This window comes from Oncorhynchus gorbuscha, linkage group LG06 (genome assembly GCF_021184085.1).
Source record: "Oncorhynchus gorbuscha isolate QuinsamMale2020 ecotype Even-year linkage group LG06, OgorEven_v1.0, whole genome shotgun sequence".
Lineage (NCBI taxonomy): Eukaryota > Metazoa > Chordata > Actinopteri > Salmoniformes > Salmonidae > Oncorhynchus > Oncorhynchus gorbuscha.
Window position 1 is genome coordinate 86,325,448 of NC_060178.1, and position 16,577 is coordinate 86,342,024.

At 41.9% G+C, this 16,577-nt stretch overlaps 1 protein-coding gene across 1 annotated transcript in view; it reads right to left on the minus strand.

The window, feature by feature from the left end:
• The window catches only part of LOC124038468 (serine/threonine-protein kinase LMTK1-like), a 96,277-nt gene extending 91,180 nt beyond the window's left edge, over positions 1–5,097 (minus strand). Inside the window, 1 exon segment of the mRNA XM_046354387.1 lies at positions 4,484–5,097. Coding sequence (XP_046210343.1) covers positions 4,484–4,577 — 94 coding nt within the window. The 5' untranslated portion in view covers positions 4,578–5,097.
• Between the last annotated feature and the right edge of the window lie 11,480 nt (positions 5,098–16,577).

The following is a 16,577-nucleotide window of genomic DNA, read 5'->3' on the forward strand; positions in this document are numbered from 1 at the left end:
TGTCCACAGCTGAACATCCATGTACCAAATTAATTCACATGTCATCAACACTTGTGAGCTCCAAGAAGAAGCAAGTTTTCTTGAAAAGGCTCAACAACAGAGACTCTGGACTCTGGGTTCGCGCCCAGGCTCTGTCGTAACCGGCCGCGACCGGGAGGTCCGTGGGGCGACGCACAATTGGCATAGCGTCGTCGGGGTTAGGGAGGGTTTGGCCGGTAGGGAAATCCTTGTCTCATCACACACCAGCGACTCCTGTGGCGGGCCGGGCGCAGTGCACGCTAACCAAGGTTGCCAGGTGCACAGTGTTTCCTCCGACACATTGGTGCGGCTGGCTTCCGGGTTGGATGCGCGCTGTGTTAAGAAGCAGTGCGGCTTGGTTGGGTTGTGTATCGGAGGACGCATGACTTTAAACCTTCGTCTCTCCCAAGCCCGTACGGGAGTTGTAGCGATGAGACAAGATAGTAGCTACTAACAATTGGATACCACGAAATTGGGGAGAAAAAGGGGGTAAAATTCACACAAAAAACACACCCAAATTTGTTTTTAAAGGCTCAACAAATCTGATCTAACAAAGTGAATATTTGTCAAATCCATCGTAATTTGTTGTGTTGTAACAGGCCCACAATGTGGTTACTTCAGTCTGCATACAGAAATTGGTGGTGGTAGTCAAAGAAATGTTTAACTGTGATACAGTTGATTGGTGACGATGACATGAACATGTGTTGGGGTTGACATCCATACTAGCATTATACTCAGAGTTTTACCTCAACATAGTGTGAAAAACACATGTAAACAATAGCCTAAATGTAGGCTAATTTTGCTGGGGGGCAATGAGGAAATGTATGATCTTTCCCCAGCAGCAATTTCCCACACGTGTCTCCATGACAATCCCATTGTTTTGGTCGAATTCGATCAATCCATACCCGAGTCTAAAAATCTAACAAAAACCAATCATTCCTTTCATTTACAGTGTTAAATAACACTAATATGTGAGAACAATATCTTTAAGAATAAATGTTTGAACTTTTCCATTATAAAAAAAATAATCTGTAGCTCAAGTCGACTACAAAATCCACAATGCAATGCTCTCTCTATGGGCTGGCTATAATACCAAAGACAATATCAGCATGTAAAGTAGCTACAGTTGAAGTCGGAAGTTCACACACTTAGGTTGGAGTCATTAAAACTCGTTTTTCAACCACTCCACAAATTTCTTGTTAACAAACTATAATTTTGGCAAGTCGGTTAGGACATCTACCTTGTGCATGACACAAGTTATTTTTCCAACAATTGTTTACAGACAGTTTATTTCACTTATAATTCACTATATTACAATTCCAGTGGGTCAGAAGTTTACATACACTAAGTTGACTGTGCCTTTAAACAGCTTGGAAAATTCCAGAAAAGTCTGTCATGGCTTTAGAAACTTCTAATAGGCTAATTTACATAATTTGAGTCAGTTGAAGGTGGACCTGTGGATGTATTTCAAGGCCTACATTCAAACTCAGTGCGTCTTTGCTTGACCTCAGGAAAACAAATGGTATACCTCCACAAGTATGTTTCATCCTTGGGAGCAATTTACAAACTCGTGGAGGTACCACATTCATCTGTACAAACAATAGTACGAAAGTATAAACACCATGGGACCACACAGCCATCACACCGCTTAGTAAGGAGACACGTTCTGTCTCCTAGAGATGATTGTACTTTGGTACGAAAAGTGCAAATCAATCCCAGAATAACAGCAAAGGACTTTGTGAAAATGCAGAAGGAAAAAAAGTATCTATATCCACAGTAAAACAAGTCTTATATCGACATAACCTGAAGGGCCGCTCAGCAAGCAAGACGCCACTGCCCCAAGACCGCCATAAAAAAAAGCCAGAGTACCATTTGTAACTGCATATGGGGACAAAGATCGTACTTTTTGGAGAAATGTCCTCTGGTCTGATGAAACAAAAGTAGAACTGTTTGACCAAAATGACCATTGTTATGTTTGGAGGAAAAAGGGTGACGCTTGCAAGCCGAAGAACACATTGCCAATCGTGAAGCACGGGGCTGGCAGCATCATGTTGTGGGGGTGCTTTGCTGCAGGAGGGACTGGTGCACTTCACAAAACAGATGACATCATCAGGGAGGGAAATTATTGAAGCAACAGTCAGGAAGTTAAAGCTTGGTCACAAATGGGTCTTCCAAATGGACAATGACCCCAAACATACTTCCAAAGTTGTGGCAAAATGGCTTAAGGACAACAAAGTCAAGGTATTGGAATGGCCGTCACAAAGCCCTGACCTCCATCCTATAGAAGAGAACTGACAAAGCGTGTGCGGGCAAGGAGGCCTACAAACCTGACTCCGTCACACCAGCTCTGTCAGGAGGAATGGGCCAAAATTCACCCAACTTATTGTGGGAAGCTTCTGGAAGGCTCCCCGAAGCGTTTGACCCAAGTTAAACAATTTAAAGGCAATGCTACCAAATACTAATTGAGTGTATGTAAACTTCTGACCCACTGGGAATGTGATGAAAGAAATAAAAGCTGAAATAAATCATTCTCTCTACTATTATTCTGACATTTCGCATTCTTAAAATAATGTGGTGATCCTAACTGACCTAAGACAGGGAATTTGTACTAGGATTAAATGTCAGGAATTGTGAAGAACTGAGTTTAAATGTATTTGGCTAAGGTATATGTAAACTTCTGACTTCAACTGTATTTAGCTGTGAAATCACCCAAACAAACTGCACTATCAATTTTGGGGTCTACAATCTCACCCTGTTCAACCTGCAGATCCATGTGACTCACAGAGTGGAGTCTGACATTCGCAACTGCAGATATACTTTTGAGGAGATGGGAAACATTGCCCATGCTATGTCAATGGGCCGTGCGGTGCATTCTGGGCGATTCTTGGACAATGAGCTCTCCTTCAGTGAATAGCTCGAAAACCCAACATTAGCACGAATTTGGTCAACAAGAAGTACAACATTACAAATATTTTCAGAGATGTGAGATGATTAACTTGCTATCTGTACTATCGTATAGCTTTTGAATCGTGACATTATGTACTTTAGAGGAAAATTGGCATGTTTTGACATAAACTGACTTTGAGAAGGGATTGCATGATGATTTGCTTAGCAACCATGTGATGCGGCATGACAGCGTGAATACGATTGGTCGACAGTCTGCTGGGTGGGGCGTTATATGTTTCTTCATTCATTGGATTCCTATCTCCTTTCTATAATATCTCTGGCAACGGCACCATACAATGCACCCTGGACTAAAGAGGCTGACAAATAGGAAAAATGTGCAAGAACCTCTGTTAAATTGCACATTCCTCGAGGTAGGAATATCGCAAAAATATGATCAACGGCTCATTGGAGAGAAGACATCCTCCCGAGTTATGACATCGGCCAGTATTAAAATCTGACATGTATGAAAGACGTTTTCGAGATCTACAATTCATATTCCTATTAACCTCCAGTGTAGTGAGAGAGACTTTATCACAGTGCTACGTAATACCAGCCGGATGTCTGTCTGCTTCAACGCCAAGAACTCAGATACAGATGAAAACATGAAATGACACAGGGAATTGATAGAACATCACTCAGATATGAACAAAAACAATATAACATTCCAAATTGGTGAACCTTCCCTTTAAATTTGAGTATCCATTCCATTGACCCCTTTACCACATCTAGTTATGGGAAGAAACTCACTGGAGCCATACCAACAGCAGCACTTCCTTCCTTGAGAAAAAAAAAACTGTCTACAGTCCTGCAGGTACCAAGCATTCACTTGTCACTCGTGACAGTTTCATGATTCAAGATGATTTGGTTCTGGGTGGTGAGACTTTCTTGAACTTAAATACACTTACAGGTGAATCAGTATAAGAGTGCAATCTACGGTGTTGTCATTCATTCATTCTTTTAAACTCCTGATTATACCTCTATCTGATCTGACTGGATCTATAGACAGTACATCCTCCAATATGCTTCTTCCAGAAAATCCCTCTGTAGGCTACCTTCCCTTTCACCTGCATCTCCTACCTCTAATGCTTTAACCTAGCAGGGTAGTCTAAAGGTTGAACGGGATACATCACTGGCTTTTAGGAGTGCCCAGGCCAGCCAGTACTTTGCAGAAGGTTAAAATGTGAATACTATGAGATATTAGGCTACTGTCACAGTTGAATGGCCAATCCTACTAAGTAGGTTCACCCACAGGTGTAAGGGATGGCTCTCTCTCTCACTCACACACACACACACACACACACACACACACATAAATGACTGTCAGTCTGCCACCTTTATAATTGAACAGCTCCAATGTATTTAGCCTACTAATGCATGCATTTGTGGATCTGACAGTGGTACATGTAATAAACATGATGACACGATTACCTTTCTGAGCTAGACAAACATTACTTACAAAGACACTTGGTTTTCTAATTCTATCAAGCAATGGGATGCCGGCATTTGAGTTAGAACTCACCTAAATTGAAATGGGAACTGAGGGCAAACCCGGGGACGAAGACTGATGAAGACATGATGACCATCAGCAGAATCGCCAACATCTTCCTCGCCATGGGGGAGTTACTGGTGTTGCAGAGACACTATTGCAGGTAGCTTCTAATCAAAGAATTGGTAGAGAGAAAAGCTCCATATTTTGCCAGGCATAAAATAACAATCGGATTTAGAAGCAGATGTTGACAGAATGCCCCCCCTTCACAGAATGAATCAGCTTCTCCAGTGCAATTTACCGTTTTCCTATTGCCGTCCAATTGTGGAAAATGTGTAGAGATTGTCGCTGCAAAGTGCCACCGCCACAGTGAGTGCGGTTACCAGATACCGCACAGTATTTAAATTGATGCTATTCCCTGTGGTCTCTGCTGCTGCAGCAAACCACAAACAGGTCCAGTGTGTCATCCCATTTATAGATTAACTCGTTCGAATGCGATGTTCCTTTGATGATGATATCAACAACAATGGCTCAACTATGAATCAATCACGCATTCGCCTTTAAGTAATACCAGCTTCTCAAAGCTGTTGCACTAATAGCGCGAGCACAGAGCGGGAGATGTCGGTGTGCTGACAGCGAGAGCGCCATCTTGCTTGCTAATGTTGCGTTCCCAAGTATAATTTCTGACTGAGCTGGTGTTTCGCTCTGCTCCAGAGACTGCAGGGGAGGAGGTTATGCTGGGCCACTATAACCTATTTGAGGGTGAGCAATTGAGCAAGATCAGTTTATCACGATGAACCAGCGTTATGCTTTAATATCTCACTAATCAAAATGAGTTAGGGTTTTGAGTAGCCTGCCCTGTCTATAACTGTCACAATTCATATTGTTGATCTCAAATCATCAGTGGCGATTTTAGCATGTAAATCTTGGTGGGTCAAAGAAATACATGTTTAAGATTCATGCCACAACACAACACTAAACATTAATTGCACTATAACAGTGACAAACGGTGCCCAAACTGTTAGGGCCTAGATAAAGCTGTCCCAAAAGAAGAGCTTTCTTTTAAGCACATGGAGTGAATCTTACCACTGCTAAACCTAGCCATCAGAGACCTGTCTGGCAGCGAAACAGGTCATTCAGCCTCTTACTGCCTTTAAACAAATGAGGTATCTGCTGACTATTGAGATGTACAAATTATGGCATCAGGGGACTACGAGCGGATAAGAGGCAATCCGTAATTTCAATTAAGACATGAATGACCCAGCTAGGGCATAATCAATGTAACTATTTGCTCAGCACTTTTGAAATGTAAGGCAACAGAATTCCGAACATGGGCCATCCTTACAGGATTCTCCTTGTATACCAAGTCAAAACCATAGGATAAATAAAGCGGGCATTTAAGCATGGAATCCTGACCTGTTCACCGGACGTGCTACCTGTCCCAGACCTGCTGTTTTCAACTCTAGAGACAGGAGGAGTGGTAGAGATACTCTTAATGATCAGCTATGAAAAGCCAACTGACATTTACTCCTGAGGTGCTGACTTGCTGCACCCTCGACAACTACTGTGATTATTATTATTTGACCATGCTGGTCATTTATGAACATTTGAACATCTTGTCCATGTTCTGTTATAATATCCATCTGGCACAGCCAGAAAAGGACTGGCCACCCCTCATAGCCTGGTTCCTCTCTAGGTTTCTTCCTAGGTTTTGGCCTTTCTAGGTAGTTTTTCCTAGCCACCGTGCTTCTACACCTGCATACACCTGATATATCAGCTGATGTACGAAGGGCTATATAAATACATTTTATTTGATTTGATTTAAGCAGACAATGAAAGCTCTTACAATATTCAATAATTTCAATTCTGTGAAACGGGCTATAGGCTACATGTGCACCACCAAGTCGGAACAGTAGGTTATGAGGGTGAAAGGGACCAAATTATTAGGGTGAGGCACATGGGCTGCTATACACTTGCATAGTCTACTCTTAGTCTACTATTAGACTCTTAGTCACTTAGTTTACCCTTAGATTTGGCTGTGAAGTAGTGTCCCCATGAGTGACAGAACACTGAGCCAATCGTGGCACAATTAGAGAGCATTACTCAATCACGGCGCAACTAGAGATCATTACCAACCACTATGCTCCATATTTTTTCGCTGGCTGCCCTACCACCTGAAACACCTGCATTTTGGAGCTGCCTTACTCAAGAAAGCAAAAAATTGACCATATTTTCCTTAGTGTACATGTTATAACTTCTAACTTTACATTTAAATAAATTACAATAATAGGCTACTAAGTTGCACATTTTGATGTTTCACATAATATTATTTAATTCTATAGATCCTAGTGTGCAATAGCAAATATTTCCCTGCATGTGTGGTTGCATGTTTCCTGTGCATGGGCCAGAAGGATGCAAAGTTGCAAAGTATTTCTGGTTGAAAATATGTATTTCTGGTTGAAAATACGTATTTCTGATTGAAAATACGTACTTCTGGTTGAAAATACGTATTTCTGGTGGAAAATACGGAGGAAAATACATATTTCTGGTGGAAAAGACCTATTTTCAACATTGGCCAAAAATACGGTGTAAAATATGTGAAAATACATATTTCTGATTGAATTGATATGTCCCATATTTCTGATTGAAAATACGGATTTCTGGTTGAAAATACATTGCATTCAACATCAAAGCAGAAGCTATGGATCAAAAGCACAATGCAGCAGCACCCATGAACACACAGAGAGATTGTGATGTAACAGCATAGAAAAGGCACAAGCCGTGGTTCTCTCTCTATGACAGAGAGAGAGAGAGAGAGAGAGAGAGAGAGAGAGGATATTCCAGCTAGAGGTTTGCAGTCAGTCAACTCCCCCCTGGTCTCCTCACATGTCACAGTCCTTATGTTAAACCCAGAGAGAGGGATAAAAATGTCACAGGCTGTCAAAGAACATCTGTTTCCCATTCCATGGATGTAATTCCCTCTTTGTCACATTCTTTCCACCATATGTGAACATACAGTGCCTAGTTAAAATCTACACACCACTTGCACATTCTTCACAGGTGTAATCTAAATTTTTAAAATGATTCAATAGTTTTTTTCATAGCGATGTACAACCTACTCCACATTTGATAGAAGCTTATTCAAAATGATTCAAAGCTGTAAAGGCTGCCAAAGTTGCTTCCACCAAGTATTGACTCTGGGGTGTGAAGACATACGTAATCAATACGTATGTCTTCAAATTAATATTAATAAGGAACATTTTCTAAATGTTTTTGAGTTAATATCGAAAACCCTATACCCACAAATGTTTCACATTAGTGTTTCACATCAGTGTTTTTTTTCCATCAGAAATGATTGCTTATGGGCACCTTCATGTGTGTGTAAAATATGACTGTTCCCAGATGTTTCATTCATAGATTTCTGATGTGTAGGAAAATAAAATGTCACAAAAAAATGAATTGTTTAGCTTGAATGGAATGTTAATATCCTGTATATTTGACTGTGATATGTGGTTGTCTCAACTAGCTATTTTACAATGAATACACTTACTGGAAGTTGCTCTTACTGGAAACCCATGCAAAAAAAACAGATATCGCTAGCTTAAACTGACATTTTGATGGGGATTTTGTATGTTACTTAGATTGATAAACAGGTGCTTCATTATATGTGTTGTTGTTTTCACCATCGAAGACCACTTTGAAAACAAGTATTTTAATTAATACTTTCAAGTGATATACTCTGGGTCCACATTGTACATTTTTGTTGTATGTGTCTGTAACCCGACATAAATTCAATTCAATAGACTCTTAGGGATATTAAACAATAAAAGCTCATTTACCAACATTTCTGAAAATTGATATATAGTGTTTTGGAATGAAACTAAGAATGTTCTTACACTTTGAAAATGGGGTGTAGATTGTGTAGATTGGCGGGGCAAAAATCAAATGTATTCCTTTTTGGGATTACGTTTTAAGGCCGCAAAATGTGAAGACTGTGTAAGGGGTGAGAAATCTGCAACTTTTACTAGTGACTGTATAACCCACCAAGCCCCTCTATATGCTGTCTACAAGGTCACTTAATAATACATCATACATAGCTACTATAATCTGCTTGCCTCTTAAGGGGATGGATTAGTTATTCTAGCTGACTCTCATTCCCTTGTATTTGCCATGATGGGAAAAAATGGACCTAGAAATAATGACATAATGAAAATAAATGTTACTGTTTTGAATCTGTTGCTACATGACAGGGCTACAGAATGTATAATCCTTGCTCAGGTCCTCCAGCTAACTCATTTTCTGTCCGAGTGAATATTGGGTGTAGCCTATACTGTACAACACAATAGGAGAGGATAAGATGTATTCCTTGTCATATCTGTCCTTGCTTCCATCCCAGCCCCATTTACTTCCTAATGGTGTAGATTATATTAGATAGAACATGGATGGAAAAATGGAATCAGTCAGTGTCTACTCATATACTGTAGGGCTGTGGTAAAAACTAGTGCACTATGTAGGTAATTTGGTGCCATTTAGTATGCAAACAAAGCCTTATATTCATAATAGAAGACTCTGGAACCAGCTATCTAGGATAATCTATTTCTGTTCTTATTCTCTTTGCTCTGTGTTTCTCTGTCAATATACACTGACTGTACAAAACATGAGGGACAGCTTCCTAATTTTGAGTTGCACCCCCCTTTTGCACTCAGAACAGCATCAATTCGTCGAGGCATGGACTCTACAAGGTGTTGAAAGTGTTCCACAGGGATGCTGGCCCATGTTCACTCCAATGTTTTCCACAGTTGTGTCAATTTGTCTGGATGTCGTTGGGACCATTCTTGATACACACGGGAACCTGTTGAGCGTGAAAAACCCAGCAGCGTTGTAGTTCATGACACAAACCGGTGTGCATGGCACCTATTACCAGACCCCGTTCAAAAGCACTTAAATCTTTCGTCTTTCTCATTCACCCTCTGAATGGCACACATACACAACCATATCTCAATTGTTTCAAGGCTTGAAAAACCTTCTTTAACCTGTCTCCTCCCCTTCATCTACACTGATTGAAGAGGATTTAACAGGTGACATCAATAAGGGATCATAACTTCCACCTGGCCAGTCTATGTCATGGAAAGAGCAGGTCTTCCTAATGTTTTGTACACTCAGTGTATATCTTCCTCTGAGGCTGTTGCTATTTTCTCTGTATAGTTACTTTATATTCTGATCCCTGACTGAATGATACACTGTGTTGCTTGTGTCTTGTTGCCCTGGTAACAGCATGGATGGATAAAGGGGGATGGAGCAATGATTTTTAAGGTGAATAGAAGTGGTTGTCTCACAACACACGTCTCACCCCCACTCCGATCATGTTCATATGTTGTTACATTTACATTTTACATTTAAGTCATTTAGCAGACGCTCTTATCCAGAGCGACTTACAAATTGGTGCATTCACCTTATGACATCCAGTGGAACAGCCACTTTACAATAGTGCATCTAAATATTTTAAGGGGGGGGGGGGTGAGAAGGATTACTTTATCCTATCCTAAGTATTCCTTAAAGAGGTGGGGTTTCAGGTGTCTCCGGAAGGTGGTGATTGACTCCGCTGTCCTGGCGTCGTGAGGGAGTTTGTTCCACCATTGGGGAGCCAGAGCAGCGAACAGTTTTGACTGGGCTGAGCGGGAACTGTACTTCCTCAGTGGTAGGGAGGCGAGCAGGCCAGAGGTGGATGAACGCAGTGCCCTTATTTGGGTGTAGGGCCTGATCAGAGCCTGGAGGTACTGAGGTGCCGTTCCCCTCACAGCTCCGTAGGCAAGCACCATGGTCTTGTAGCGGATGCGAGCTTCAACTGGAAGCCAGTGGAGAGAGCGGAGGAGCGGGGTGACGTGAGAGAACTTGGGAAGGTTGAACACTAGACGGGCTGCGGCGTTCTGGGTGAGTTGTAGGGGTTTAATGGCACAGGCAGGGAGCCCAGCCAACAGCGAGTTGCAGTAATCCAGACGGGAGATGACAAGTGCCTGGATTAGGACCTGCGCCGCTTCCTGTGTGAGGCAGGGTCGTACTCTGCGGATGTTGTAGAGCATGAACCTACAGGAACGGGCCACCGCCTTGATGTTAGTTGAGAACGACAGGGTGTTGTCCAGGATCACGCCAAGGTTCTTAGCGCTCTGGGAGGAGGACACAATGGAGTTGTCAACCGTGATGGCGAGATCATGGAACGGGCAGTCCTTCCCCGGGAGGAAGAGCAGCTCCGTCTTGCCGAAGTTCAGCTTGAGGTGGTGATCCGTCATCCACACTGATATGTCTGCCAGACATGCAGAGATGCGATTCACCACCTGGTCATCAGAAGGGGGAAAGGAGAAGATTAATTGTGTGTCGTCTGCATAGCAATGATAGGAGAGACCATGTGAGGTTATGACAGAGCCAAGTGACTTGGTGTATAGCGAGAATAGGAGAGGGCCTAGAACAGAGCCCTGGGGGACACCAGTGGTGAGAGCGCGTGGTGAGGAGACAGATTCTCGCCACGCCACCTGGTAGGAGCGACCTGTCAGGTAGGACGCAATCCAAGCGTGGGCCGCGCCGGAGATGCCCAACTCGGAGAGGGTGGAGAGGAGGATCTGATGGTTCACAGTATCGAAGGCAGCCGATAGGTCTAGAAGGACGAGAGCAGAGGAGAGAGAGTTAGCTTTAGCGGTGCGGAGCGCCTCCGTGATACAGAGAAGAGCAGTCTCAGTTGAATGACTAGTCTTGAAACCTGACTGATTTGGATCAAGAAGGTCATTCTGAGAGAGATAGCGGGAGAGCTGACCAAGGACGGCACGTTCAAGAGTTTTGGAGAGAAAAGAAAGAAGTTGTTCACAGGCTATGCTGTTTGTACCTGCATATCAAATCATTGGTATGTTGAAGCATCTATATTGGTGTTCCCTGACTGACATGCACACACTTTGTGTTATTCCTTTTCAAATGCAAAAATAAACACAACCTCCTAAATGATCATGTTCAAATACATCACAGATAATTCACAAATCCCTCTGCTGTGCTCACAGGGCAAGACAGTGATGGATTCACTGCATCAGAATTTGTAAAAATACTGTAACCTCACCCCTCCTCCTACCTACCCTCTACTCCCTCTTCTGCCCTTACCACTCTCTCCTCAAACTAGACTCCAATGCACTCCCTTCCTTTCTCTCCCATCGTCCTCTTCCCTCCCTCCACCCGACTCAGAGCGGTCTCCTGAGGGTGATGGAGGAGTAGAGAGGGCCTGCGGCTGCAGACTTAACTAGCCTCTGTGGAGCACGGGTCATTCTGCACCTAAGAAGCTACAGCTGTGGATCATGGGTCATTCTGCACCTAAGAAGCTGCAGCTGTGGATCACGGGTCATTCTGCACCTAAGAAGCTGCAGCTGTGGATCACGGGTCATTCTGCACCTAAGCAGCTGCAGCTGTGGTGTCTACCACTACAACACACTGGTTTCTCCCCCTTCAGGCCCACAGCTCTACTCACTCCCTCTTTCGCTCTCTCTCATTCTCTCTCCCCCTCTCTGTACGTCTCTCTCCCCTCTCTCTCTCTCTTTTGCTCTTTCACTCTATCTGTATTTCTCTCTCCATCTTTCTCCCTCTAGCCAGCTGCTCTAACGGTCTGGAACCATTCCATCTCAAGGACCCTGGAGCCTTCAATATGTGGGTGTACAACTTCTCTTAGTAGAAAAACATATCCAAATACCCCATATGTTGAATTAAATAACACACACAAGAATACATCTCTCTATGTCTAAACCATACATCCCAGAAGCTGAAAACTGATGCATTGCACCAAATACAATAACCTCTCCCTTAACATGATCAAGACAAAGGAGATGATTGTGGACTACAGGAAAAGGAAGACCGAGCACACTCCCATTCTCATTGTGGAGCAGGTTGAGAGCTTCAAGTTCCTTGGTGTCCACATCACCAAAAAAACTATCATGGTCCAAACACACCAAGCAGTCGTGAAGAGGGCACAACAAAGCCTATTCCCCCTCAGGAGACTGAAAAGATTTGCCATGGGTCCTCAGAGCCTCAAAATATTCTATAGGTACACCATCGAGAGCATCCTGACTGGTTGCATTACTGCCTGGTATGGAAACTGCTTGGCCTCCGACCTCAAGGCACTACAGAGGGTAGTGCGTAAGGCCCAGTACATCACTGGGGCCAAGCTTCCAGCCATTCAAGCTTCCAGCCATTGAGATTCTTCAAATAGCCACCCTTTGCCTTGATGACAGCTCTGCACACTCTTGGAATTCCCTTATACATGTATGTGTATTCAAGTAGTCAAATGTTTAGTATTTGGTCCAGGTAAATAATGTAGTGTGTCATTTTAGAGTCACATTTATTGTAAATAAGAATTGAATATGTTTCTAAACACTTCTACATTAATGTGGATGCATCCATGATTCCGGATAGCCTGAATGAATCGTGAATAATGATGAGTGGGAAAGTTACAGATGCACAAATATCATACCCCCAAGACACGCTAACCTCTCACCTTTACAATAACACAGGCATTTTTCTTTTTTCTTTTTTTTTGACCAGGGCCCATAGGCTGCCATTTGGGAATAGCGTGACACTTTGGACGTAGACTATGTCTCTGTAATGAGATTCTTCATAATCATACTAAATGTGTCCATACCAAGTCATTTTAACTAGCCCCTGTGGAACATGGGTCATTCTGCACCTAAGCAGCTGCGGAGTCTACCACTACCACACTCTGGTTGTCCCCGTGGGCCCACAGCTCTCCTCTCTCTCCCCCTCTCTCACACTCTCGGTCTCTTTTGCTCAAACGAAATGTGTCCTTACAAAGTCATTTTACATTAGGCCTTCAGGGTAGTCAGAATCAGAAACACTTAATTTGGAGGAAGTATGCAGTGAGTGTAATGAAACTATAAAATGTTAAAGATGCAGTAAGTCATGTCAGAAGCTTGCAGATTCATCACAATTCCAAATATAGCTGGAAGCAGCAATGAACGGGGTTCACAGGATGACATAAAGGACACAAGATCAGTTGAATAACAAAGCAAGCCCTCTGTCATGTAAGAACTATCTTCCTTTATGTGCAATCAATGAAAACATTACCATGTTTACCTCACAATATCACAAGGATGACAGAAGTGAAGTTTGGTCTAGTTTGTGTAAATTATTTAAATCTCAGTTGGTACACCACATTAGCATTGCAAAATACACTCTCACAGATGTAATATGCTGACTGCGCAAGTGGTCCAGTTTCAAATTTCCCCTCCCAAAAATATAAACTTTTCACTATGGTCATATCACATAATAGGGCAACTATATGTGATCATACAGATATACTAATCACGATATTTCACGTTGTTCATCTGTATAATTTAAATCTAACATTTGCGTGAGGCAAGGTCCACTTGATCAATACTTATTACTCTAATATCCACAGTGTTGCCACTGGTGCCAATGACATCTATAGCACCACCAAATGTTCTGGTGCAGCCATCTAAGGTTGCAGTGACTTTATATTCACACCGCTTATAAGGACATACTGGGGTCCGACATTATTGACACACTTGGTAAATACGAGTAAAAGTGACTGTGTAAATAAATCATTCCAATACTGAGGGGGGGGGGTTATATTATTTTATACTAATACAATTGCTTGGACAAAGAAATTTTGTTAAAAATATATTAATTTTTTCTCAAAAAGGTAGGGGTCAATACCTTTTAAGGATAACTGCACTGGGCTTGTTTCTAAAAGGTTTTCTGAGTTGGAGAACACATTGGGAGGGATATTAGACTATTCCTCACTACAGAGTCCTTCCAGATCCTTGATATCTTTGTCTGTACTTATGGACTACCCTCTTCCATTCAAACCACAAGTTTTCAAGTCCAGAGACTGAGATGGTTATTGTTATTATTGATGGTTATTGTCTTGCTGGAAGATCCAACTTGTGGCCAAGTTTTAAAATCCTGGAAGCGGCAACCAGGTTTTTGGCTAAAATATCCAGGTACTGGGTAAAGTTCATGAATTTGTTGACCGTAACAAAGGCCCTAGGACCAGTGGATGCAAAATAGCCCTTTTTTAACATCAATGATCCACCAACATATTTTATAGTAGGTAAGGGTTATTTTCTGCTCATGCATTCTCATTTTGACACCAAACCCACCAGTGGTGTGTGTGGCCAAAGATCTCCATTTTCATGTAATCCAACAAACGTAAATGCTTGGAGTTTGCTTTACGGCATTGGCACTTGGATTGAAACCAGTGCTTTGGTCAGATTACATGCACACCAGTGGTGGGCCATTTTTTAAATATAATATAATAATAATATATGCCATTTAGCAGACGCTTTTATCCAAAGCGACTTACAGTCATGTGTGCATACATTCTACGTATGGGTGGTCCCGGGGATCGAACCCACTACCCTGGCGTTACAAGCGCCATGCTCTACCAACTGAGCTACAGAAGGACTGTATTTTTGATTTTCATACGATGTAATTATATATTTTTATAAACAATACAGAAGGACCGTATTTTTGATTTTCATACGATGTAATTATATATTTTTATAAACAATACAAACACAAATTACATCATACAAGCATCACTACAAACACCCGCCCAGACCCACTAGCCCCAACCCCTTTTTTTAAAATGGAGAAGCGAGAAAGAGAAAGCTATATTTCATTTGGTTTTTCACTTTCACTTATTTAGTTAATGAATTCAGCTCCTCGAGCTAGTTTAGCCTTCTCAAACACCGAGAGATGCTGTTACCTAGCTGGCTATGGCTATCCAACACTGAAACTCAAGGTACTGTAAGCCTTTGGATTTATTTATTGCCACAAGGGCCCACCGGTGAAACTGCTAAACTAACTGTCCACTGTACTGCATGATTGTAGTGGGTTTACTAATGTGTAATTCTAGAAGCTATGCTATTGACTTGACATTAGCTAATATGGTGACAACGTGTGGGTTGTGTGTAGCGATTAGCATTTATAATATGAAGGTTCGGTTTGGATTATTTGTTGTCTGGTCACAGACAGCTGATGTGTTGTGCACTGCAGTCCACAAGCGAAGGGAAAAGGTGAGAGGAGGAGAGCACGTAGATACAAGAAGGAACTATACAACAATCTGGCTGCTATGAAAGTGAACCTTGTTGGTGTCCGGGGCGTATTGATTGCACTGATTCTGTTGAAAAACGTTTCTTAAATTGGAAGCAACCGGAAACAAAACTGGGATAAACATTCGTGAATTTGTCCAATAGAAGCTCTCGTTATCGACTGTTGGACCTAGATCAGCTACTATAGATTCAGGCAAGATTATGCAAGGCATTATTGAATGTCTCAGTGTTTGTCACCTTGACTCAACGTTATATCAACCTGTACACCTACGTTGTAAACTTTCATTCATAGGCTAGGTTGTAGCAACCTCATGATGGGTATAGGGAAATGTGAGTTTCATGTAGTGGCCTATATCTATCAATGTTACATCGAGCTGGTTGAATGGGATATAAATGACAGTCATCCAATATAAATAAGGCCATTGCTCATCAATAAAAATAAATTTAAAAATCCTCCCTCATAAAACAGCACCGACCGCCACTGTATTCCATACACAGTGATTAACATTGGGGGCATTTATTTGACCTTGGAACACGTTTTAAATCCAGATTTAATTCAAATGGCACTTAAATGTGAACAAATATGAGTCATTGTTAATGTTTCGCAATTATTTTTCTTATATCATGACTAAATACAGGTTATTAATACCTTCCTACTATTAAATTAAATCACATTTTATTATTCATGCGCCGAATAAAAGGTAGACCTTACAGTGAAATGTTCACTTACGAGCCCCTAACCAACAATGTAAAAACTCACCAAAGCTAATGTTCCAAATGAACATACAAAGTTCACAAACACGGAACATGGAAACATAGCCTGGCGCATCACAATAACCACATAACAATAAACCATTTCACACAAAGACATGGAGGGGAACAGAGTAATAAATACATGCAGTGTGATTAGGGAATGACAACCAGGTGTGCAAGGAACAAGACAAAACAAATGGAACAATGAAAAATGGAGTGGCGATAGCTAGAAAGCCGGTGATGTCGACGGCCGA